We start from the raw sequence: 25,423 nt of genomic DNA, 5'->3' as shown, positions 1-25,423 counted from the left end.
ATCTACTTTACAATAAAAATAACTTTACAAATTATTAAAAGAAGAGAAATTGCCATCGCATTAACTAATGAGTTAAATATAAAATTAGTCCCTATGATTTTTATCGGAGGGACCAATTTGATCAATCTTAGCAGGAGTAAAAAGCTCAATTAATTTTGTGTTTAACCTTTTAACTAATATCGGTGAAGATTATCAGATCAAACCATCCCCACCAGAATTTTAAATCTCAATGTTTCACGCAAAATAGAGTAAAGTGGTAAAAAGGTAAACAACTTGACGATAAAATCAAGCCAAAAGAGAACGAAGATATTGAGAGCTGCAATAAGCCTTTCCATCTGGAGAAATGTACATTCAGTAGTCGTAAGGCTAACTGCTGATCTCCCTATTCAGTTTCATTCTCTTCGCACTTTGCGCCTCCGGCACACTACTCCCCTGCTGCTGGAATGATGTATCATGCTGATATGCACAGTTGGCACCATTCCGACATCCTCTTGAACTATTAAAATATATGCAAGGTTTCATAATTTTAGGCCTCAGATCTCTCGATTTGTGGTTATTTATCAATTCCTGGTTTGCTCCTGACTGGTGACTGTGACGGTTACCATATTGTGGAAGGGCCTCTGGTCTTTCTCCCCCATGTTGTTGAATCAAGCTCTTGTAATAGTTGATGTCCTTTGCAGGAGGAGCTCCGACAGAGGTTGGTGGAGAGGAAACTGGTACAACTGGGGGCAGAGAAATTGGTGGATTTGGATGTCGTACTCCAACCCCATTTGGCTTAGGGTAGAACGGTCCACCTAATACGGTAGCTGATGAGGGTGTACCAGTTACTCTCCGATTAATGGGAATGGGATGTTGATCCGATGAAGCCACCGGAGGTGAACTAGCCTTGGGTACATCCTGTGTATTGGTGCCCATTCCATAATCTGTAACCAATTTCTCAATCATTTTTGGGTTGCTTAGAATTGTAATGAGCAATTCAGGGTCAATCAAGTTTCCATGCTCATTGGTCTTCCCAATTGCATTTATGGCAGCAGATGCAGATGCTACAACGTCAGGTTGTGCACCAACGATCATTGCAGCAGGTGGCTTCCGGACTAGAGGGTTTGCAATGGTAGGTAAACTACCTTGAGACGGAGATGGAATTCCAGGAGCCAATAGCAGTGACTGATGGCTTATAGGAACATTAAATGGTGCAACAGAATCAGGTGATACATCTACCGCAACGTCTTCATCCTCAATGGGAGTAAGAGGTATCAAAAGAGTTTGCTCATCTTTGTGACTCGAGTCTTCTGTATCTACTGAAACAGAAGGGCTTTATGGAGCATGGAAAACTGTTCAGTTCAAGGAAGACTATAACCGAAGAACAAAAGCCTTAGGAAGGAAGAAGTATCATACTTAGGAGGAATGGCAGACGGGCGTGGATAAACAGCTTCGAGTACTCTTATCTCCCTCTGACTTTGAACCTCGCTCTCCTCACTTTCTTCCCCCGCAACCACTTGCCAAGTGAAATCCAGCACAAACTATAGAAATCAAAACATAACAAAGAAACATTAAACGAGCAAAGGAATGAACTGATCCAAAGCTTGCATAATGCATCTTCAGTGGCATGATTCAATTTAAGAGTACCTGAGAAGGAGATCTCCATTTGATGAGATGAATTTGGGACAGCTTAATCTGCAGCTGGTTATCAGGATGAGATCCTTCAAAGCCAGGGGGCAGGTTATCATCAGACCCTGGTCCTGTTGAATGCAATACCGATGACGTCTTTGCTTGGAGGTGATCTTGAGCACCCAGCCCAACTTGTGTAGGTGACTCCTCTGATAGGAACAACCTGACCTGTTCCATAGAGATATCATTATAAATAGTATCGTATCATTAGATGCTTGGTCCTCATTAAATTTCACACAAGCAACTACAACTTTGGTACACAAGGAAATGGCAAGTTAAACATACTTCAATACCAAAACCACTTCATCTCCTTCCTTGTTTCCAATCTATATCTGACTAGGGGTCAAATAAAATTTGTAAAAGCAAAACAAAAAATCAAGGAGTACACAAATGGAGAAGAAAGATTTCAAAGGTAGTCTTCCAAACCTATGCATAAGATGAGTTTACAATCATGACGCTCATTTCAATATGTCCATTTTGACCGTTTCTAATCCAGAAAGATAAAGATCCTTGCAAGGACTACTGAAAATGGCAATTCCTGTGCATTTCACCCAAAACTCATTTATGTTGAGGGATTTCCCTCTGAACACTAATATAGCATCCCAATTGCCATCCACTTAACCAGTTAACACCTTACTTGTTTAGGCCCTGGAGGAGTTGAAACAGAAGATGGGTTCATATAGGAACTATAGCTGTGCGTGGCCATGGTTTGGAGGATAGTTGAAGGTATCATTCAAGACTGCCACTTGACCAGATTTTAGGAATCAGCTTGATCCCCACGCCCGACTGGGACTGCAGGCAATCTTTCAACTCTCAAACCCTAGATAATTGCCTGCTAAAGGAAAAAAAGAATCTAAAGTATTCTTTAGAGTTTCTGGAGGAGAGATATCATGGCACATATGATTTTCCTCGACGAAATTTCAAACAAACAACCAAATATCCAATCTCCCCCACCATGGTTCAGATTTTCCTTAGGAAAAGCATAGAACCAAGCCAAACTAACTTCAAAATCCCCCACTCTTCAAAGAAAAATAGAAAGGAAATATATATGGCCATCTAGCCAATTCCAACAGGTAAACAAAATCAAATCATAGACGATCCTTTGGTCACTTCAACCCCGGTAAACAATGTAGTTATTCTAATGAATTCCGGACATGCTGAGACAAGATTTACTGGAAAATATGGTGACCATTAAATTTTAGGCATGTACTGCAATATTGGCATTGCCATCAATAGCATGGCAAAATTTGCTCATCGACAAGGGCTCATCTTCCATTAGCCACAGGGGGAACATTTCAAATTACTGAATCTGATGCCAGAGCTCTTTAAAAAGCCTCTGATCTGACACTGCACGTTTGGATACCAATATAGGAATTACTAGCCATATCCAGTCAAGACAAAGATGCTTTGCGTGCCAGACTCTGGAAAGAAAAAATTCATCTAAATGGCTGGCCAACCAAGGACTTCAGTCACCTTTCAGTCTGGTTCTTTGGCATTCCTTAGCCATGTGTGGAGGGGACGTCAATTGACCCTCCAATGTCAAAGATGGCTGAAGTCTTGGGCTAAGCCTCCTTTTCAAAAAAGAAAGAAAGAGAGACAATTTTAGAAGGGAAAAATATGAAAGTACTGCTAAGTTGCACCACTCCATACAAAGACATCAGCATGGATACATTGAAACTTTTGGCAACAGAACTAAAGGAATAGCAGATCCACTGATTCTTCAACCTCTAGAACTCGCAACAAAAATATTCATATTCAAAACCGAGGCTCAAAGAACTTCATAAAAATAAATCTCAGTAAAACTAACCATCGACTATCCATCAAAAATTGCCTGGAAAATTCTTCATCCATGCCCCCCCCCCCCCCCCCAAAAAAAAATAAAAAATAAAAAATAAAAATAAAAAATAAAAAAACAAAAGAAGAAAAAATAGAAATTGAAGAAGTAGCCCAGTACTTGATGCATGTCCAATGAGACAATAAGTTGGCAAAAGGATATGACTCTGAGATAAATGAAAGATCACTCACAGGGAAACTTTAGCTTAGATCCTTCCCTGATAATCTTAGGACTCGTCAGATGCCAAATGACACCAACAACCAAAACAAAAGGCATCCTTAACAGAAATATTAAAAAACAAAGGATAAGAATTGAAAAGCAACTGTCCTGATTAGGTATTGAAACAAAACAAAGCAAGAAGTAAACAATAATACAGAATTCCACTAAAGCATGATGAAATCCAGCTTATAGTCATTTATATATCACCCAATTAATACCATAAGGAAAGAGTACCGAAGTATAGATAATTCGTTCACTTAAAGGAATGAGCTATTAATGGAGGAGATGGCTACTAGTTAAAATGAACATAAAATCTCTAAGCGTCTGGAGATCAAGCAGTATTATAAGTTCTTCAGAACCTCTTCCTAAACTAACATTTTCCAAAAGTTCTTGGTTCCTGACCATGAAATATACCTAGTTTATACATTGTTAAGGTATTTTAAAAAAACCCACATCATAATTACCAAAAAACAGAAGTAAAAAACAAAAAATGCAACTGTTGCAACATGGTATGTATTTCACTTCTCACAGCTGCTTTTAATTCAAACACCATGACTAACTGAGGTATGATTTTGATATAGCAAAGACCCCTTCCCAAACACAATTTACAAATGACTTCTTATGAAATATAAACGAAGCGCCTTTCCATGGCAGTTTTTCTCCAAGTCGTCCTAGTAATTGATCCTTAGAGGAATCATAAGCACGGACTTCTTTTTCTTTCTGTGAAGGGTCATATACTTCAAACAAGGCCTCTCTTCAACATCTTTGGAATTCATTTTAACTGTCTTGTGCCATTAGGATCTATCAAAAGTAATATTCACTGTTTACTAAAAGGCATCCCCATTCTTTTTTCGATAAGTAATATAATTCCCATCAGCAAAGGGCAGAGGACACAACCCTAGTGCACATGTAGTATAGAAGAGACCCACTATTCAGGAGAAAAAGAAAAATAGAAGTTCAAAAAATCAGAAAAAAAAATCAGAAAAAAAAATATTATGATCTACTACCATGTGTGGAGGGAATCTAGAACATTTTGTTTCAGCTCTCCCACTGAGATTCTCTATCTTCAAATGTTCGTGCATTCTGTTCCCTTCACATGCATCATACTGAACATATAGGACCAAAAACTTCCAGCATGTAAAAGATCCACTCCTGTTCTCACCCCCCCAAAAAACCATCAACAACTCTCTCACCTTTCTATACATAACCAAGTCAACACCAAAAAAGAAATTAAAGAAAAGCTCCATAACTCTTGCTACTTCACAATAAAGAAGGTGATAGATGGACTCCCCACTCTTGTAACACATAAAACACCAGTCCACTACAATGACAATCTGCTTCCCCAGATTCTCCAATAGCAATACCTCTCCCAAAGCTGCCATCCACACAAAAAACATCACTCTTAAAGAGACCTTCACTCTCCGAATATTCTTCCAAGGACACTGGGAGCCCATAGGTAAAGATAAACCTAATATTACGATTTCACTTCAAACTTGAGTCTTTTCGAAGGGATCCTATACCCCATTTTTTTCAACTTTTCTTGCACAGCACATATTAGAAATAAAATAATATAAACGTCCTCCAATCATCTTTTTTTTTTCAAGCTGAAACTACCATGTCCTCTGCTCTTTGTATAGAGGGGATAAAAAAAAATCTATTATGATCTGCTACCATAGTGATGATTGGCAGCATAACTGGGTACATTTAAGGCACTTCCTATCCAGGTTTTACAGTTAGCAAGTTGCTTATTATCTGAAACATTCAAGGCATTTATTCCTCACAAGAAGTTCCCTATTCCGTTGACTCAGCAACCTGCTTTCTCCTTCTACTTCCAGATACGTTTTGTGTCAGCAACAAAAAGAATGAGCTTGGTATAGATGTAATAAATTTGCAGTACTAAGGGTAGAGGAAAAGAGGGATTGAAAGAAGGAACTGGCCTTGAACCGTGAGTCTATAGCCTAGATAATACATGAAAGATAGGACCTTAAGCACTTGGAAAGATTTCTCTCCACAGAACTGTCGTACTCGAAACTTAATCCCCAATACCATATTCCCAGCGATCTTTCAGCTCTACTGATACCAGTGTATTACTTCAAAGTAATTTACTCAAAATATCACCTATGGAAAGCAATGTCATTAATTTTCAGCATTTGGCCAGAAAATATGCATGTTATTTACACAAATTTCCTGCCAGCTGCTCCATGGTTTCAAAAAATTTCCCTCTTTTTGTCATTTTGACATTTAAGTGTGCTTCTGTACTCAAATGCAATACATTGGATACAGAGTTATGTGAAATTTCCATTTAGTTTTTTTAAAAAATAAAAAAAGGTCAGAATTTTTTCTTCAAATGCCAAAAAAAGTTACCAAGAACAGTAAAAAGATATCCTTCAGAACAACATCGACAATGAAACAGACATGGCAAAGAATGACAAACAAGTTCCTTAATCAGAAAAATTAAGTTAGATAAAAATAAATAAATAAAAAAAAAAAAAACCACTAAAATTACATAAATTAGAGCTCAAACAAGGGAATGTTGAATTACATCAATTTTCATTTTGTTACACAAAAATTAGGTTTTCAGATTTCAACCCGGTTATCTGAATTTTGAAATGCAGTTTTTACCTGACAAAGGTTTACATCTGAAGCCCATGAAACCCTTTTCGATTTGTGCAATCCCCGCATAGTTTACAGACTCAAAAATTTCCCCAACTTCTTTTCTCCGCTCCGATTTCCAATATATGTTTATGATAGGTTTCAATTGGGTTCGGTCATAGAGTTCAGAGTAAAAGAAGCCCAACTCTCAGATTTGAATCCCTAGCCTACTGTATCAAAGACCTTTAAATCACTTACCACTTCTAAGAACCCTAATTGTACGAAATATACACGACTGAATCGCAGAAGCACGGGGACCGATGGAGATCTTATAGTAATAAAATCTCAAGACTAATGACAGAAAAGTAGTCCATGGAAAGAAGTCCATAGAAACCCTGCATCCTGTGGATTTGCTTTCGTCGTTTTGTACATTTTCCTTTTCTAGGTCGCGTTTGGATACCTAATGAGTTTCATCTATCTTATCATTATAATTTTTTTAAATTATTACATAAAATATAATAAATAATTTAATTTTTATAAATTTTAAAATAATAATAATATTAAAAAATAATATTTTTTTTCAATTTTTAACTTTTATCTAAAATCATTCATTCTCATCTAATTATCCAAATAAAACCTTACTCTCTGTCCAATCACGTGCTCGCACATGAGGTGCCGAAACCCGTGAAGTAGCACTTATAAGTTATAAGGAGCTTAAGTTATTTTAGAAGTAATAACTTTTTATAATTTTTTTTTAAACATCACTTAAATATTTTTTTTTTAATTTTAAATTTTTAACCTTTTTTTCTAATCATATATAATCATTATAACTTCTCAAACTTCTAAAAGTAAACATAAAAAATAATATAACTTTTTCAAATTTTAAAATAAAAAATATATTAAAAAATGTTTAAATTTATAATATTTTTATTTAAATCTTTTTCTCTACTTTTCTAAAATCGAATAAAAACTTTTAACTCAAAACATTTTACTACTATTTATAGAATTTTAATTTTATCTCATTATCCAAGTATGCCCTTAATTACAAGGAGTTTATCTCTTAATGCTTTATTTTTTATACACTTTTTAAGAAATATTGTAAAGATGTTAAAATTAAAAAATATTTCACTATTATTCACTCTAATGCAACTTGACGCTTGATCTGTGGTTGTAGGTAGTCAGCTCTAGATAGCAAGAAAATGGCATCCCAGACTCCATCCTGCAAGTGGAAATAATGCATGGAGATTGGAGAGGTCATCGACCAAGGGTCTTGCTAATGTTCAAGTGGGAGAACACTTTGATCCCAAAGTTTAGCATAAGAAGATTTTATTTTTTCATTGTTTATGCTTGCTCATCCATAGTTATCAACAACTTATTTATCCCGTGTTGCGTTTGGATGTTGAGATTTGTAAATATGATTTTTGAATTTGAATCTTTATAATCTAAATCTCCTTTTTAAAATAATATGTTAAATTTGAATTTGGTTTTGTGTGTGACAAAGCCAAACAAGATTTTGACCGTTCTAAAATCTTGAATTTCAAATAATGGTTGATTTGAAATTCAAATCTAAAATCTAAATTCAAAATTTTCACTATAAAATGCATTTTATCAAGCTCTGAAGTCCCTCTCTTGAAGCTTGATTGTGGGGAGTGTCTCTCGAAAATCTTGGGAGAAGTAGGTCTTTTTGTTTCTTCTCTACTTTTAGCACAATCGTTTATTTTTACAGATGAGATAAGATGATATAAGATGAGTTGAGATTAAAGTTAAAAATTAAATAAAATATTGTTAGAGTTTATATTTTAATATTATTATTTTTTTGAAATTTTCAGTTAAATTGTTTATTTTATTTTGTGTGAGATCTGAAAAAATTATAATGATTAGATATGATGAGATGAAAAATCAAACAAAGCCGATAGTAAAATATTGAATTAGGGTAGCATGTACTAATATGTATTCCTGAAGTTTTCGAAAGAATTGTAAGAGTAAAAGAAAGCCCATATTCTCCCACTTAACATTACTTCAACTCAGGCACAGGTGGCCCGAATATGAGGGTTACACATTCTTGTGACGTTATGATAAGTTGGAAAATGTCCAGAAAGTGTTGGGACCTTGTTAAGAACCTTGATAGTTGTGGATATTAGGCTTGTTTGTGTGCTGGATAGTGGTGGATATTAGGCTTGTTGTGTGTTGTTGTGTATTAGGAAGAAGATGGCAATGGTGGAAGAATGGTTGTTGTACGGTTAACAGATTGCACGCTAGATGTATGAAGAAATGTTGAAAATGGAAATCAAATGGATAACTACGGGAGTGCTTTGAGGGCTCCCAAACCTCCTTACAAATTCCACTACAAAATGCCCAAATGTTCCCAATACCTTCCCACTCACTTTCTTTTGCCTTAAGACAATGACCCTTCTAACAAAATTGAGAATAAACTAGAATGACCTTGACAGGAACATAAAAAAGGATAGACGAACACACCGTTTGGTATCAATACCAAATGCTGCATTTACAAACTTAATAAAGAGACCCACTCAATGGTGCGCAGCACCTTAAACTTCCTAACACTAAAACGGTGCGCAGGACCAACTTGCACTTGTTTCCTTTTTCTTTGACGACGTCGTCTCTTAGCCTTCTAATCTTCCAACTTCTTCAAGTTCTGTACTTCTCCACCCAACAATTCCTTCAAGCCTCTCTTCAATTCATCTTAGTTCCAACCTGTCAAAACCCTAACAAACCTCTTGGATAGTACTATATTTCTTGCAGAAGTCTGAAAGAGAAGCTGAAAGCTAGGACCGGCGTTTTTTGTCTAGATAACACTATTATCGAAAAAAAGAAAAGAAAAAAAAGAATAACGATATTTATAGTTTAAGAATGTGCAAATCTTACACACTTCCTTCTCTTTTTTTTTTTCTTTTTTTTTTTTAAATTCACCATTAAAAAAATAATTTTTTCACGTTAGTTGTATACTAGATGGGCGTTTTCAAAGAAGTTGTTGAAGAAATCTATTGGACTGCTTTGAAATGTCTATTGCCTGCTAAACACACTGGGATAGATCGAGCTCCCAAATATCTAAAGAAAAAATACAAAAAAAAAAAAAAACCCTCAAATCTATTGCTCAAGTGGAGGTGAAGGTGGGTTGGGGGAGGTAGTGGGGGCAAAGAGGCAACTCAATTTAGGAGGGCAGGCAGCACGCATTGAGTAGAAAGAAGCGGGGATATATGTAGATGGGGCTTGTAAAGTTGTGACGCCTAGTGGAATTGCAAATATGGGCAACAAAAATAACTCTACAAGAGTCAGAAAAGAGCACCAAAAAAATTAAGTGAAGTGGGAGCTGTGGGGACTCTTGGCTGATAAGAATGAAATGAATTCGAGAAATTAAGGGAACTGAAGAAGAAACACAGAAAATCCATTTTATTACAATAACATCTGGTGAAAAGCTCTCAACACTGTAAACAAGCAAAAACATCCTGTAATATCACACCAAATACTCTTAACTATCTTATTACTGAGGAACGACATTACAGCAAATAATAATAGGGGAAAAAAAATATGGTAGTGGTAACAGTAATGTACATGCAAACATCACTCTATGTAACCTCCCAAAACCACCCTGAAAGCCACGATGGATAAACTAAGGTAAAATCACAGATGGAAAAAAAATCCAGAATTCAGATCTAAGATGCTATCCTTCAAGTAGATCATCAATTGACTCGCCCATCTAGAACAGGTGATGTACCATAATTTTCATTGGGGTGTACAATCACTTTCAATGTGTCCCTTCACCTCTGCCATTTTCTTTCTGCAAAAAGTAAGGTCAAGCAGCAAGTAAACAAGTATTCATACATAAATGCTCTTTTGTATCTTCTTAGATTTTGTTTCTTTACTTTTTCCTCTCCTGACAGCTTTCTTTTTATGAAAAAATATGTAAAAAGTCAAGACAACAGTTCTGTCAACAGTAGGAAGTGAATTCCAGAATCTCGAAACAAACACCACCCCGACGTCTTTGCTGTTGTGCAAGAATGGAACTTACATATACCAAGTGTCTTAACAAGCGGTCCTGAATAGCATATAGAGGACTACATGATAAATATCTGATTTAATTGCCTGATTATGGTTAATAGAATTAGGGTGCCATCCTCGATTTTAAAAAACAAAATATTGCCCAATTATATATATATATATATATTTTAGTTGTCAGAGGCAGAACAAATGGATTGCTGGTTGGGAAGATGGCATAATCAGAGTGCTCAAAGGATGTGCTATACAGCAAAAATGCTGAACTAACAATATCTAATGCATGTCTTCACAGTATGGTTCGTGTCTAGGCAACAAAAACCATCATAGTATTGAGTCAGGCAGCATCCACAATCATTTTCTTTTTTAAGGAAAAAATCCTCGCAATGGCAGAATCATATGGTAGCAGCTTCTACAAAACTCAGGTTGTAGCACAAATGGAGAATCCTTTAGTTGGGCAGTAAAAGTTTTGGGGAAATATTACGCAAACACCTGCCAAACTAACATACAAGTTGCAATGTCCCCTCAGTACTATCAATTTCTACAAAGTCCCACAGGGAAAATTACCAAAAAAATTGCAATCTACCCCCCCGGAAAAATTAAGTTGACACAGATACCCTTGATAAAAAAAAAGTAGATCTAGAAATAAAACCAATAAATAATAAATAAATAAAAACATTAACAACCAAAACTTTTATATATAAATTCTATTCTTTTGTTTTTTAAACTTTTTAGTTTTTATTTTTAATGTTTTCTGAAATTTTTATAGTTTTTTTTATTTTTTATGAAGAGTATTTTTATAATTGTATCAAATTTTAATCTTTGGTTTTTCTGTCTTTTTCTTCCGCTTTTTTTTTTCTTAAAAGTTTTTTCACCTTTCTTTGATTATATCGTTATTTTATCCTCTTTGAGAATTTATGGGGGTAATTTGTTTTTCTGGGGAAAAAGTGGTACGTGAAATTGCTTGATAGTCTGGGGGTATATTGCTGAAATTGAAGTTTCGGGGACATTACAAATTGCATGTAAGTTTATGGGGCGTGTATTTTTCCCAACTTTTATTTTCTTTTCTTTTTTTATCAGTTTTCAGAACTTTCCTTTTATAAATTAAAAGGAAAACCTCATTAAAACGGGCAATCAAAGATTGAACAGAGACCTAAACTTTTCACATGATGAGAATGCATCCCATCTTAGGAGAAAAACCAAGCAGTATGAATTTTAATGGTGCTGAAAGAAACCATTCTATGACGTAGACGGTGCTGACTAAGCATATTTTGTGGAATAGAATTGGAAAGAACACTTATTAGCAAAAATTGTAGATAATATGTACAACGAGGTTTAGGTGATACCGTGAAGATAAGTACCATTTCCCTTTGCACTCTGTTGGGCTTGAGACATTGACCGTTGAATACGTGGAGACCCCTGCCTCCCATTTGCACCAGGTAAGGAATGTCTCTTCTTGATGTAAATGTCTCTGTCTTGCACATCTGGACTTGATATTGGAGACTTGTTAGCTTGCAGCTTGGCTCTTGCCGATTCCGTTGCTTGCATGAAATGGGGAAGAGAATTATTAGTACTACTATCTCTTGGTTCTTGTTCGATATGATCAGGCCTGGGTGAACCAAAGGAATTGCGCCTCTTCCCATTTTTCTGATCTTTAGGCAGTTGTTCCATACTACTCCTTGAGGCAGAATCAAGATTTGGATTCGACGGAGAATTCTTACCTCCTGACAGTGATTTACGCTTATGGTTGGATCCACTCTTATCAGTTTTGTTCTTTTTAGCTCTCACAGACACCTGACTAGAAGGTGTCCCATGAGATTCTGGAACGGTTATATGACTTCTGGGAGAAGCTTCTGGGGATGACCGGTACGATTGGCGGCCTATCTCCGAGTCCAGCTGTCTCTTCATATCAGATGCATTATTCTCCAGCTGCAGCTTTAGCTGTGAGGAGTTCGCAGCTACCTCAAGATTAATGGACTCGCCATTTGCATCACCGGGTTTCTCTGGCTGATCCGAGACAAAAGGCGATAAATCGAATGGGGAGATGACAGATGCATCCTTGGATTCAACATCAACATTCTCTGTGCTATTAGGTTTGCAAATTCCTTCCTCTAAAACTTTGGCTTCATGCCCACATTCTGTGGCTCCAACTTCAGACCTATCAGGTGAATCAAGGGTAGAGGTAATAGAGAGTTCAGTGCCACATTCAGAGCCACCAACTTGAGCCCTTGAACTATGGGGAGCTGAAGTTTCTGCCGTAATCAGCTCCTTTGTCCTGATAACAGTATCCGTTCCAGACAAAATTGTGTCTGTATGTGATTCAACTCCAGCATCTTCACAGGAAGGACTCATTGGTCTATCTGAATTGGGCGTTGAACTCAGCTCTTTAAATTTCGACTGGGCAGCAATAAATGCAGGATTGCTCACTTTTCTTGATCCAAATACAAATTTCTTTGCTTCAGTCTCAAGCTGTTCAGAGGCAAGCCTTTTCATAGAACGTTTGGGTTCTTCAGTTTCGGCTTCAGGCTTCACAGAAAGAGAATTGAACTCCACCTGAGAAGTTGAATCTGCTTGAGTACTTTGGTTTGGAGTGGAAGTTATCATCAATGGGGTTTCATTCGCATCAGACTGACGCTGCTCCAAAACATCATTTTGCAAAGATGAGGTGGGATGGCATGCCTGAAATTCAAAGTTGCTGGGATCATAAGTAATTAGATTGTCTTCGCTTTCAGACCTCTCTAATGTTTCCTTATTGCTGGAATTCACATCTTGTGACTCCATAAACTCTTCAGATGAAACTTTAGTTTCCACCAGTGACACAACATTCTCGTCCTTTTCTTTTTTCTGTTGATCTGTTACTAACTCTGCTTTCTTTGACTCCACAGTATTTGGTGAAGTAACAGACATCCACCTCTCCAACCAATTCCAACCAGAATCAGGCTTAGAAGAATCACACTTGACATGGATAGGTTTGGTCTTTGGTGTTGATTCCAACAACTTTAAACAACATATAAATCAAATTAGTCGAGCTATACACGTTTGAGAATAAATAACAAAGAATGCAGTTATAAACAATGGAATTAAAACACCAATATATCACACCTGGCGAGCAAATCTATTACTTAGCAGCTTGTCAATGGAAGTGTACGTTATAGTTGATTTAGCTACTACACTTTCATTCACCTGTAAAATGAAATAACCAGGCAGGGTTGTTAGAAAACATCATGACATTGATTCATATAACCTGTTCTCACTTCAACATGAAGAAGAATACCAAATGCAAAACAACATTCGTCTCATAACCTCATATGTTTCAAGATATACTGGATGAGTTCAGTAGAATTACCTGGGTATTTGAGCTATTGTTACCCTCCTCGTGCTTATCATCTAACTTATTTTCTGGACATGATACTTCTAGAGACAGGCGAGCACGTCGGGCACGAATAAGAGTTTGCATTTTGACAATGGCTTGAACACAACGTAGGGTTCCCACAGCATGATTCCGTACTAAGCGCCCACGAACAGCAGCTTGCAATTTAACAACGTTCTTAAGCTTTAGCAGCATTCTCAGACCCTGGCACATAGTTCAGAGAGAGAGAGAGAGAGAGAGGTTAGAATTGGCATTCACCAGTAAGTTTTGGACATGTGCAGTTGATAGAAAAGGGATACCATAAACCCTCTGATAGCAGTTTGGATGACAATAACAGCAGACTCCTCCAGGTTGACATCAGGTGTACTTTCATTTTCAGCAGCAACTATGGTCTCAATTACTTTTGGGTTCACCGAAGTTGATAACTGGGGTTTTTCACCTGTTGATTGTATCGCCGAAACTTTCTCAGGAACGGTAGAGTTGGCTGGCAGTGGATGATTAAGAGTAGCAGATTCTGGGCTTTCCTTATTTCCAGAAGAGGGTGTTTCCGAGATAACAGTGTTGCTAAGCACTCGATGCCGGGCAGACCTTTTCCGGAAACTCCAGCCACGTTTGTCACCTGAACCCTTGCTCTGGAATGAAGGAAAAAACAATAACATAAACACACATGTATGCACACAGAGAGAGAACTTTGACTGCCCTGCCCTATAACTTAGTACAAGCACAACATTAAGTTCCCCATCCATTTGAATTATGTATTTGGTTATAAAAAAATAAACACAAGTTTTCATCTTATCAGTTACCCTTTCATGTATCTCTACTCTCTCTCTCTCTCTCTCTCCCCCTCTCCCTCTCAATTTTCTTCCCCTTGTCTAGAACCAAAATTGTGGTTGAGAGTAGACACCACCACTGTAAGCGATGACCATAGCCATCAAGATGTAGGAGTGTTCAAAGGGTGGGCTTGTTATGAGTTATAGATTCGGACATTTTGGGTTCAATACTGCCCAAGAAAATTCCTTCGTTTACCTGATACACGATTTTTCCAAGTAGGATTGTGTATCACTTCCTAGGAGTGGGTTCAAAGGACCCCGTCGAACCATGATCAACATAATGTGCTTTGCTGTTTGTGGATTTTAACAACTATAAATTCTTTTTTTTTTTTTTTTTTTTTTGTAAGTAAAATACAACGGTAGAGTGTGGCTGCTGGGATTCGAGCCCAGGTCTCCACGGCCACAACGTGGAATTCTTACCACCAAACTAAAGCCACTTATAACTATAAATGCTTCTACAATAGTCCTGCCTGGGGCCAAAGTATCATGTATATGCCACTTCAATTAGCCAAAAAAATAAAGGTGATCTTCCATAATGCATGGTGATCTTAAAACAGAAAATATCATTGAAAACGAGCATTCCCTGGACCAACCAAAAAGTGATACCAAGAGCTCAATCAATTACCATGCTGTAAAACACTTCCTCTCAAGAAGAGGGCAGTAGTTCTACTTACGACCCACGCACGCTTAATCGATATGCATAGGCATCATCACCCACATAGGTTGATTGCACAAACAAGGTTGCGTAATTACTGAATAAACGAAATCAGAAACAACAAATTTCTCCAGATCTTAATACTAGAAAAGAGAAATCATAAGCTCAGCCCAATCAAGTCACCCAATTGTGATGAACTCAGTCTAATGCCAATCCGGACCACTCAGATCTTAATACAAAAAACTTCCTTTAGTAGCAATTTCAAAGTTTCCAAACAGAGAACAATCGGCTACTTAGTAACTCTAAAAGCACCCAAACTAAGAACACCACCACTGCATCAAATGCAAATCTTACAAGACCATCAAACCCGGATTGAACAAGTCAAAGAAAAACGCGAGAGAAGGTCAAACAGATCTGAGTGAAGAAAAACAAAGAACTCCGAAGTCGGGACGAATCGGGTACCTCAGAGACCTCGAGATCATCTTTGTCCGCTGAATCGCTACCGCAGGTGATTATCTTGAAGCATGAGATAGATTTCGCCATTTTTTTTGCCTACTACTACTGATTACCGAACGTTTCTCTCAGCGAAGCCAACTGAGAGCACTCTATCGGACACAACACCGCCCAGTCTATATTGGTTTGGTGCGATGTTGGGAAACCGAAACATAACACAAACAATGCGGTAGCTTAAGAGCACGGACCTCAACACACTCCTTAAATCTAGCTAAGTCTCCGAGGCACTGTCCGCTGAGAGGGGAGAGAAAAAAGCTGTCAGATCTCCACATTTTTTTTTTATTATTCTTTCTCGTTATTGGAAATTGAAAATACCCACATTATCCAGCCGTCGAGTCACGAGACTCGCGAGAAAAATAAAATAAAACAATAAAAAATTTTACGTCTACGGTTTACCAGGTATTGAAAAGCAGAAAAATTTAATGTCCGTTTGATAGATTTATTTTATCTTATTTTATTATTATAATTTTTTAAAATTTATATATAAAATATAATAAATAATTTAATTTTTTAAGATTTTAAACTTTTAAAATAATAATAATATTAAAATATAATATTCTATCAATATTTTATTAAACTTTTAATTTTTCTCTAAAACTATCTCATTCTACCATTTCTTAAAATTTAAACACACCCATCATTGAGAGAGATTATTTTAAAATTTCTATTTTTCAAAAGTGTTTGAATTATTAAGTTTATGTGATATTAGATAAGAGAATTTTAATCATTTTTTTAAAGTTTTGTATTCAAATTTGTGAAATTAAATTAGTAGAGTTATGAAGTATTTGAATATAACTTATCCTAGTATTTTTTTTATAAAATTTATTTTGAATTTTGTTTTTATACTTTTTACTGAGATTTTAAAAAAAATAGGTAAGAATTTAAAGGTTAATTTTTCCATTTGAACAAAGATTAGAATTCTATTTTAATTTGGACAAAGGTTATAAATTATAATAACGTTCTGATATAATGTAAAATCATTATTTATCTTAAAAATTTAAATTGATAGAAAGAAATAGATTTAATTATTTATATTATATTTTTAAAAATTATAATACAAGAGATGTTTTTCTAAAAAAATAAAATTGTAGATAGATATTTCTCTCCTTTTCATTTCATTCTTACCATCAACACAAATAGATACATAATTATTGGGACGACTTTCAAGAGTGACATTTGTTCGAGTTTTGTAGAGGTGATTAGTGTTGTAAAGTGCTGGTGGTGTTTTGCACTCAAGTGAGGTCCACCTGTTTTAAGTTTAGGTACTTGTTTTTGTCCCATACCAGTCCGTACTTTTATTAAGGCTGTGTTTGTGTGGGAGAGAGAGAGAGACACATGTAAGGAAAAAGGAACATAAGTTTAACCGTTAATGATTCCCAATTTGTGTTGTAATTAGTACCTTCCCTTTTTTGGTAGTAAGGGAAAAAGAAATTTCCATGAATAACTACGAAACAAAAGGCTTTAAATACAATTATGAAGTGCTTAATTATTATATTTTTTCAATATTTTTGTAAATTTTATCATTTCAATGACACTTATTGATGTGTTATATTCTAAGTAACATTTTATTTAAGTGATCGATTTATAATTTTTTTTAAAAAAGAAATCATTAGAAAGTGACATTAATATTGGTCGTTAATCATCGATCTTATCCGAATTTAATGCTCTAATCCACCTATTGTTTTTGCTGACTTAGGTATTGAAATTATTCGAGACCAATTCCAACCATAACCTTTTTCTTTGTTTTTAAATAATTTTCCATCGATCATTGATATTTGATACCCAATTAAATGTATTAATACACCCTATAATTTTTTCAAATATATATCATAGGCCCCAATGGGTATATTTTTATATAATCCGCACTTGAAGGTTTGAATATGCTAAAAAAGTTTAGCTTTCACAGTTTCCGTTTGAGCTTAGATATGCTAATTTTATTTATTTTTATTATTATTCTTGTTAATGATAAGACTGTGAGTAAACGAGTGACGGTTCAGCTTTGGATGGCCGTTGGATCATTTGTCCCAGTCCCGACGGATGAACTACCTAGCATTTGAATATAACCTCATAAAATACATGTCTAATGCCCATGGACAATCTGGTTCTTTTCAACGACCCAAGAACAACAATAAAGTCCTTGTTTTGAATGGAGAAATAATTTCATCTCATTTTACCGTATAATTACAACTTTCAATTTTTCATATAAAATATAATAAAAAATTTAACTTTTTTAAATACTAAAACAATAATAATATTAAAAAATAATATTATAATAATATTTTATTCAATTTTTAATTTTCATATAAAATTATCTCACCACATCTAACTATTAAAGAGGGCCTAAAATAGACGAGGTACAGTTTATTTAGATAAACTACAAATTAGTACGATTTTAGGCGTGAAAGTCTCGTATATTTTATTGTTTTAAAATAAACCAATTTAAAAATCACATGAAAAAAATATTCTTTTAATGGTATATCCTATTTTTTTTTTAAAAAAAAAGTATACAAAATTTATACATCTTAAGACTGACTGTATATAATATTACTCAATTTTCTATCTTACTTTAACCTCCATTATTAATTTTATTTTTATAGAGAAACAGAAATTAAATACTTAATAAATATTATAAAATTTACATTATCATTCATCTCTCTTTGATTTTAAATTTTAAGGCCTAGTTTGAATAAGAAGATCTCGATAATTTGGGGGGGGGGTGGATTGGGGACCCAACAGGAGTTTTGAAAACAGGTGAGGCGAGGTTAGGGGAATAAAAAAAAAAGGGTGGGTTAACAAAGGAGGAAGGAAGCAACAGGGGTTGTCCCATTAATTTATCCATTCTAACCACTAAAGATAAGCTCATTTGAACCATAATATAAATAAATAAATAAATAAATAATAATAAATAAATAATAATAATAATAAAGTAAGGTGAGCACATCCAACCATAAACCAACCCCATTTTTAGACAGATTATTTGTCCGGACATGGCAGGTGGCTTTCTCATCTGGCAACCCCCCATGTATACGAGCGAGCACATGATGGGAGTCCTACGCCGCGCTGTATGCATCCCCAAACAATCCCAGCTTCCACGTTGCCCATGAATCAATCAATGAATCTGTCATGTGGGCAACTCTCTCCGTTGCTTTTTTTTTTCTTTCCTTTCCTTTTTGGTAATCAAATTTCGAGCTCTTTGACGTCCATATATAGAGTTGAGGGTCTCCATCCTCTCTCTTATAATATAGTCAATGCATACACCAAACTCTTATCTAATCATTTAAAAATGTATATGCGCGCGCGCACACACACCCCACAGGGTTTTCGTCTTAAGCACTCCTTAAATGCAGAGTGGGATTTTAGAAGCTCACTGAAGGAATTGAGTCGCAGTCATCAGGAGGATATGTATGCATCCCCAAACAATCCCAGTTTCCACGTTGCCTTAAGGGGAAAAAATTTTAGGTGGGAGAACTATTTTGAGCAAAACGACTGAACATTTAGATTTAGGTACAACGGCATATATGACTGACTGTCCACCATTTTGGGGCCTCATTATGGTCATTCTGGTGGAGCCCTTTGTCACATGGGGAAAGCACCTTGACTGTGCAGCGATAAAACGTTCCTTTCACATTTTTTTTTTTTCATTTTTTCTTTAAGCAAAGAAAAATACTACTGCTAAAGAGAAGAGAAGCAACCAAATCATCAAACTAAAGGCTGTGCCCTTTTTGTGTGACTCACATGGTAGGCCAAAATAAAGTAATCAGTAGAGCTTGAAAACGGATATAATGAGTCATATTGTATGGGTCTCCTCCGATGTCCTAAAAGTATATGGACCAAGTAGCATGAAAGGACAGTTTCCTGAGGGTCCTACATTATACCACTCCAAAGTACTACTTACGGTCGTTTATATTCAGGTCCAGTTCATGTTTTGAATGCAGTGAGATGAAAAATTTAAGGAGATTCGACATATCAAGCACATCGGTGATTAACCCCACACATCCATATTGTCAATGGAAGTGGAAATTTTGACATTTGAACTCCAAATCAAACATGCAGCCATATCACACCCAAGAAAATGAATTGAGCAGATCAATAAGTAAATAAAACTGACTCTTAATCTCAATTTCTAATTGCATCTGAACATAATAAATTAAAAAATGACTTAAATTTAATCAAATGGACGACATTGATATATTGATAGATTTGAAGAAGGTTATATACGATTGCACACTACCTTTATTTCAAATGGAGTTGAGACACCAATGCACTTTCTATTGACGCTAGCAGTTAAGCAACCTATGTGTTTGCCTCTTGCTGAGCAACATCACCATTCTCTTGCTGGGGCTCTAGTCCATTGTGATGAGGCAGCTGTGGCAGTAAATGTTGCTCCCATGTCGAATGGTTAACCTGTGTGTGATGCGGATGCTGCAGCTGGAACATCTGTTGATCGATGGAAAGCTGCTGGGCCATGCAGTGCGCGAGGTAGCCCTCCCCACCACACTTTACCACACTAAGCCTTAAATGCTGGACTTCAGCCCTCAAAGCCTCCTTTAAAGCTTCATGTTGAAAATAAAACAAACAATCGCCACCAATAACATTATTAAGTACTTAATAGGACAAAATCAAATATCAAAATATGATTCTAAATTACACTACTAAAATTCTCGGGATGAGAAATGGAAATAAAGAGAGCAGATAAAAATAAATGCAAGACTAGCAAGAATTGAACCGGTGCCTTTAATGTCTTGTATCAAAGCCCAGACTGTCATAGAACCACATAAAAATTGTTTCAGAGAAAAATATTCATGTTTGAGACAATCTATAGGAACTTGTCCAGAGGAAAAGTTTCAAGGGGGTGTGGAAACATTTTTTTTATGAGTAAGAGGGCGTGGAAACATATGGTTATTGTAGCAGTGAAATAAAAATTCACAACCCTTCTCTTGATGATGTTTGTGTTGTAAAATACATAGATAATTATCTAGTCAAAATACCAGGGTCATTTCCATTACAACATGCAAGTTCTCGATCCCGTGGGGTTTCATTTTTTTTATAAGTGATTACGCGGGGTTTCATCTTCTTTAACAGCATCTTTATGGCCACATCAAACCAACATAATTAAGCAGTTAAGTACGTATTACAGAGCCCTAAGTAAAGCCAGCCATGAACCTGAGGGTGGTAGAGTACTTATGTGAATTAAAACACTTCTATAGAACCAGAAAATAAATGCAGGTGTATATAAGATTGCACACTTTTCTGCACTCTAAAATAAAGTTACAAAATCAAATGAAATTTCAACATGCATGAATTCTAACTAATCACTCAAGCACACAATTTTATCAAGTACCATTTCTAAGCTCTCAAAAAAATGAAACAGCAACTGAGTTAAAAACGTATAAATATGACTGGAAGGTAAACAGATGGGTTAGAGATCTTAGAAACAAAGTTAATACCATAATCTCATCTAGAACTACAACTACAAAATTTTGTAAAAGAAAATACATCTTTGTGCTCAACTTGTGCATTGTCTTAGGGAGCCTCTCTTGGACGCCCTAATGTGCTAGATGTGAGCCACTCTAGGCTTCACATTTAAACCACGTGTGGGCACGTTTACTGTCACTGATCTTCAGAAATCTCTTGCATTAAATCTCTCAATATCACATTTACTCACAGATAGAAGGGCATCTCAATTTTAGGTTTTCTTTTTCTTCTAAGTCCCCAAAAAGAAATCATATACATTGAATTTAATCCCTTCATATATACTTATCAAAAAAAAATTAATCCCCTCATATATAATGTTCCCAATAACCCAATGAAGCAACTAAATCCTACCGTTGATAATGTTTCCAGTTGCATATGTCAAGAAGTTGATATCCTAGGAGAAGACATTGAACAATACAGAGAAAATTGCGATAAATAATTATAAAACTAGAATTTTCTGTGATACATATTTGGACAATGTAAAAGGCATAAAAAATAATCCAAATCAGTTTGTGAAATAACAAAATAGATCTAGAAATGCCCAAGGGAAAATATCAAAGGAAACAAGTACATCAACAAAATAGAAAATCTTCATATACTCACGAGCTAAAGAAAGAACCAGCAAAGTGGAATTAGAAGCTAGAGTCAAGCACATAAATTTTTGTAACAGGAGAATGAGAGTGATCTTCAGTGGAATAAAGAAATATGACGTAGTCCTTTTTTTTTTTTTTTTTTTTTTTGACGGGGTATATCAACAATTAAATCAGGAGAAATACAACAAAATAAAACCAACAGTTCATGCTAGATTCGATTAGCAGAAAAAGTGTCATGTGATATCACAAAAAATAAAGGTCGGTTTCAGCTGACTAAAGTATAAGGACAGAAAAAAAAGGGATACACTATACATACCATTTTTGAGTTTCGACTCTTGTTCCATGGCCTGAAGGCGGAATCTCAACTCATTATTCTCACTCTTAAGTTCTGTAGACTCTCTCTGGATTGGGAAAAACAAAAACAAAAACAAAAACAGGAACTTATAAATGAGTATCAATCATTTTTTTCCTATAGGTAAATGGGTATCAATAATTAATCAATTAAATTACTAATGAATACCAATATCTCATCATCCAGATACTACCTGTAACTTTGTAACCTCGTTTGACAAGGTGGTGTTCTCTGTCTGTAGAATTTGTGCCTTGTGTTCTATGTCTGTGGTGTATCGCGTCTTCCGATCCTTGGAACGAGCAGCTGACATACGATTAGCCAAAACCCTGGATGAGCAGATCAGAAATGAGTACAACGATACATAGATTGCTAATAGACCGATAAAATTTAAAGAGGGAAAAAAAAACCTCTTGGCTCGTTTGGGGTCTGATAGTGCAATCTCAGCCAGTTTCGCATTTTCCCTGATCTTTTCCAGCTCAACCTCATTAAAATGACCATTTCCAAACCCCATGCAAAACTTAGTTGAGCTCCCCTCTGGTGCATTGCTAGGTGATTGTTGACCCACTTGAGTTCCTATAGGTGGGAGCTTTGGTGATTCGTCATCAAAATGCAAATTTCCCATATAACTATCCATTGAAACACTTCTCGAGTGTCGGACAGTAGGCTTCGTGTCTCCACTAGCAATTCTCTTTCCTTCTCTCTTCTCATTAGTAAAACTTGAGCTTGACCCCTGCACACAGTTTAGACAGTCATTCTTGCGACTTTCCACTTCATTATCGCTGCCATCACATCCCTTCATCTTCGAGCCATTGGCTCTACCATCCCTATCCTTTTCCTCCGTACCATATGAGTTCATGTTATCAATGTTTTCCAAATTCATAAATTCATTAAACAAGTCATCCAGAACTACTCCCTCAGATATTCCCTCATCTGCCCCATTGGCAATGTTATTGCCAGCCCTATCCCTCTTCAATTCCCCCTTCAACACCAACTGGATTGGCTTGTCCACCCCTGAATTCTCGCTTCCAGAAATAGACTGATCCAAAACTCCCCAACTCCCAATGGGAGTCAACTGAGGTGAAGATTGAATCATGGTTGAGAATCCTAATGGAATACCATCACTATTGGAGCGCCGGTGTCCTCTGCGAGGAGGAAGGCCCTCACCAACCCGAAATGCATTACCTCCGTTTATAGGCGAAGGAAGTGATAAGGCATGAGAATTAACAGCACTTTCTTCCATAGACACATCCATGGAAATTGGGTCAGAGAGCGAGCTCATCGAAGGTTCAGAATAAGGCAAAGGGCTCAAAGGGGGCAACAAGCTATCAAGCGCAAAAAACGTAGGTTGAGACAAAGACCTAGAATGGGAAATCCCTGGGCTCAAATTCTGGGAACTCCATTCCCCAGAAGCCGGCGAGGACCCGACAAACTGCGAGTATTGAAGCAGAGAAGCAGGGTTAATCGGGTGTGAGGGTGGTATACCAGGTCTCTTGTTACCATTCTCACTGCCTCCAGGACTCAAATTTTCCGGTAGTTGACGAACAGGAAACCCCATCTGAGACGCATTGAAATTTTGCATATCCGATTAGTTCTGTGATTTCACTCTAAAAGCAGATTGATGCCCCGCTAGTTCAACTTTCATCAGCGCAACCCCATCTCCCACTATTATACTAAACCCTTTAACAAAGATACAAAACCCTAAAACCACTTTACTACTTTACATAGTAATCAATCAAAACCTCCAAACCCCACACCAATAACAAACTCTACAAAGTTACTGATACCCAAATGAGCAGAGACAGACGAAGAAAAAAAGAACTGACTGCACGACCAAACGCACAGACACGGTTAATAGTTATAGACGATAGACCCTACCTCTTTGGTGTCCGCACACCGCAAATGAAACCCAAAGTAAAAGCATGACCGACTGCTATTGAAGTCCGCGATAGGTTTTATCGGCCAAAATGATCCACAGTAGAGATTAGAGAAAGAGAAAGTTTGTTTTGCCTCTCCAATTTGATACTTTTAGTTGACCACTAATTAAAATTTATTTTTTTTTATTTTTTATTTTTTACTTAATAGCTAAAAAAGTAATTTTAAATATATTAATATATTTTTTTATTTTTTAAATATATTTAAATATATTAAAAAAATATAAAAAAAAAAAAAGAAAAATTTACGCTGGACATACCGCCCAGCGGTCAAAATGGGACGGCATAATAGCCGCCCCCTTTTTCTTTTTCATACCACAGGAATAGCCTTCTCTCTCGGACACTACATATTTTGACGTGATAACACGGCATTATCTATCAAACGTTGAATTATAACGAATAAATATTTTAATTATAATTAGAATTAAAATAAATAAAAAGAAGAAAATTAATATTTTAATATAATAATAAATTTAAAGAGTTTATTATTTAATATTATTAAAAAGGGGCTAACTAAATTTATAAAAGTGAATTTTTGTTTAGCCAAAAAATAGCTAGGTCACTACTAATAGTCTAATACTCTAACACAATCAAATTGAAATACGATGAAAAATGTAATATATAATTATTTATAAAATTGTAATTATTTTTAATATATTTGATTTTGATATGTTTGAATTAAAAAATAATATTTAATTAAAAAAGCTAATGTGAAAATTATAAGAAGCACTGATTTATATTTGTAGATAAAATAACCAATTACTAGGATATTGATTTTGATTATATTTTAAAACTTGTATGTGGGTTGAAATTCATGAACTAGGACGGTTTGAGGCCATGAACTAGAAGTGTTATAGGCATAAAGAGACCTCATAAAAATATATCCATAAATTGACATAATTTCATATGATACGTTTGATCTGCTTACAATAGAAGTATATTTACAATCTAATATATCACATTAAACCACATTAATTTGTAGATTTATTGTAAAGTCTTTTTATGGCTATAAATTTATCTTTTACAAAATAATAATACTAGATATAGTCGTAAGATGTTAAAAAATGAGATCTATTATTAAAAATTAATTTTTTATACCAATTCCATTCCACTTTTTTACAAAGAAGTGTACTGATATAATTATCCCTGAATTGGTGCTGACAGCTTGTAATCTGACACGCACTGTATAGTTATATTTTTCCTTTTTTTTTTTTATAATATTCTTCTTGTTTATATAGAATTCTTAGCACTGTATAGTTATATTTTTCCTTTTTTTTATAATATTCTTCTTGTTTATATAGAATTCTTAGTCATTCTATTTAAACCTATATGTTGAAGGATATGTAATTTTTGTAATCTTTGGTCAGTTTCTTCAAT

General features: G+C 35.5%; 3 protein-coding genes and 1 non-coding gene across 5 annotated transcripts; 1 reads left to right on the top strand and 3 right to left on the bottom strand.

Moving 5' to 3' along the window:
* Positions 1–137: 137 nt before the first annotated feature.
* LOC121262945 (zinc finger CCCH domain-containing protein 6-like) lies at positions 138–6,708 on the bottom strand. Its single transcript, XM_041165653.1, has 4 exons — positions 6,344–6,708; positions 1,627–1,836; positions 1,396–1,520; positions 138–1,312 (listed from the first exon to the last, which is right to left on the bottom strand). The coding sequence occupies exons 1-4, from the start codon at positions 6,401–6,403 to the stop codon at positions 367–369; spliced, it is 1,341 nt and encodes a 446-aa protein (XP_041021587.1). The 5' UTR covers positions 6,404–6,708; the 3' UTR covers positions 138–366.
* A 2,990-nt stretch (positions 6,709–9,698) lies between these two features.
* Positions 9,699–15,907, bottom strand: LOC121262842 (protein IQ-DOMAIN 32). Of its 2 annotated transcripts, none has more exons than XM_041165484.1 (6): positions 15,645–15,907; positions 13,997–14,329; positions 13,674–13,901; positions 13,430–13,510; positions 11,689–13,324; positions 9,699–10,112 (listed from the first exon to the last, which is right to left on the bottom strand). In XM_041165484.1, the coding sequence occupies exons 1-6, from the start codon at positions 15,723–15,725 to the stop codon at positions 10,093–10,095; spliced, it is 2,379 nt and encodes a 792-aa protein (XP_041021418.1). In that variant the 5' UTR covers positions 15,726–15,907; the 3' UTR covers positions 9,699–10,092. The 2 variants fall into 2 exon arrangements, with proteins under 2 accessions (XP_041021418.1, XP_041021417.1); XM_041165483.1 differs by having other exon boundaries at positions 11,674–13,324; positions 15,645–15,906.
* Positions 15,908–19,805: 3,898 nt separating this feature from the next.
* LOC121262896 (bZIP transcription factor 29-like) lies at positions 19,806–24,099 on the bottom strand. The gene is made up of 4 exons (XM_041165578.1): positions 22,523–24,099; positions 22,309–22,441; positions 22,080–22,164; positions 19,806–20,248 (listed from the first exon to the last, which is right to left on the bottom strand). Exons 1-4 carry the CDS (start codon positions 23,692–23,694, stop codon positions 19,989–19,991), a joined length of 1,650 nt encoding a protein of 549 aa, XP_041021512.1. The 5' UTR covers positions 23,695–24,099; the 3' UTR covers positions 19,806–19,988.
* Positions 24,100–24,800: 701 nt separating this feature from the next.
* On the top strand, positions 24,801–24,882 carry LOC121263944. Its single transcript, XR_005940423.1, has one exon. It is a non-coding gene; the product is annotated as a small nucleolar RNA snoR20a (small nucleolar RNA).
* Positions 24,883–25,423: the final 541 nt, after the last annotated feature.

The sequence above is a fragment of the Juglans microcarpa x Juglans regia genome, chromosome 4S (genome assembly GCF_004785595.1).
Source record: "Juglans microcarpa x Juglans regia isolate MS1-56 chromosome 4S, Jm3101_v1.0, whole genome shotgun sequence".
NCBI classification, from domain to species: Eukaryota; Viridiplantae; Streptophyta; class Magnoliopsida; order Fagales; family Juglandaceae; genus Juglans; species Juglans microcarpa x Juglans regia.
This window is presented reverse-complemented; position numbering and strand designations above follow the sequence as displayed.

What these genes read in the sequence shown, in the direction of transcription:
- LOC121262945 (XM_041165653.1), bottom strand. Translation starts at nt 6,403, where the DNA reads ATGCGGGGATTGCACAAATCGAAAAGGGTTTCATGGGCTTCAGATGTA. An exon ending in CAGATGTAAACCTTTGTCAG is followed by an intron (nt 1,837 to 6,343) that starts GTAAAAACTGCA and finishes TCTATGGAACAG; the next exon opens with GTCAGGTTGTTCCTATCAGA. An exon ending in CCGTCTGCCATTCCTCCTAA is followed by an intron (nt 1,313 to 1,395) that starts GTATGATACTTC and finishes TGCTCCATAAAG; the next exon opens with CCCTTCTGTTTCAGTAGATA.
- LOC121262842 (XM_041165483.1), bottom strand. Translation starts at nt 15,725, where the DNA reads ATGGCGAAATCTATCTCATGCTTCAAGATAATCACCTGCGGTAGCGAT. An exon ending in GTAATAGATTTGCTCGCCAG is followed by an intron (nt 13,325 to 13,429) that starts GTGTGATATATT and finishes TGTTGTTTAAAG; the next exon opens with TTGTTGGAATCAACACCAAA. An exon ending in AAATGGTACTTATCTTCACG is followed by an intron (nt 10,113 to 11,673) that starts GTATCACCTAAA and finishes TACTTTTTGCAG; the next exon opens with AAAGAAAATGGCAGAGGTGA.
- LOC121262896 (XM_041165578.1), bottom strand. Translation starts at nt 23,694, where the DNA reads ATGCAAAATTTCAATGCGTCTCAGATGGGGTTTCCTGTTCGTCAACTA. An exon ending in ACGAGGTTACAAAGTTACAG is followed by an intron (nt 22,165 to 22,308) that starts GTAGTATCTGGA and finishes TTCCCAATCCAG; the next exon opens with AGAGAGTCTACAGAACTTAA. An exon ending in AGAGTCGAAACTCAAAAATG is followed by an intron (nt 20,249 to 22,079) that starts GTATGTATAGTG and finishes TTCAACATGAAG; the next exon opens with CTTTAAAGGAGGCTTTGAGG.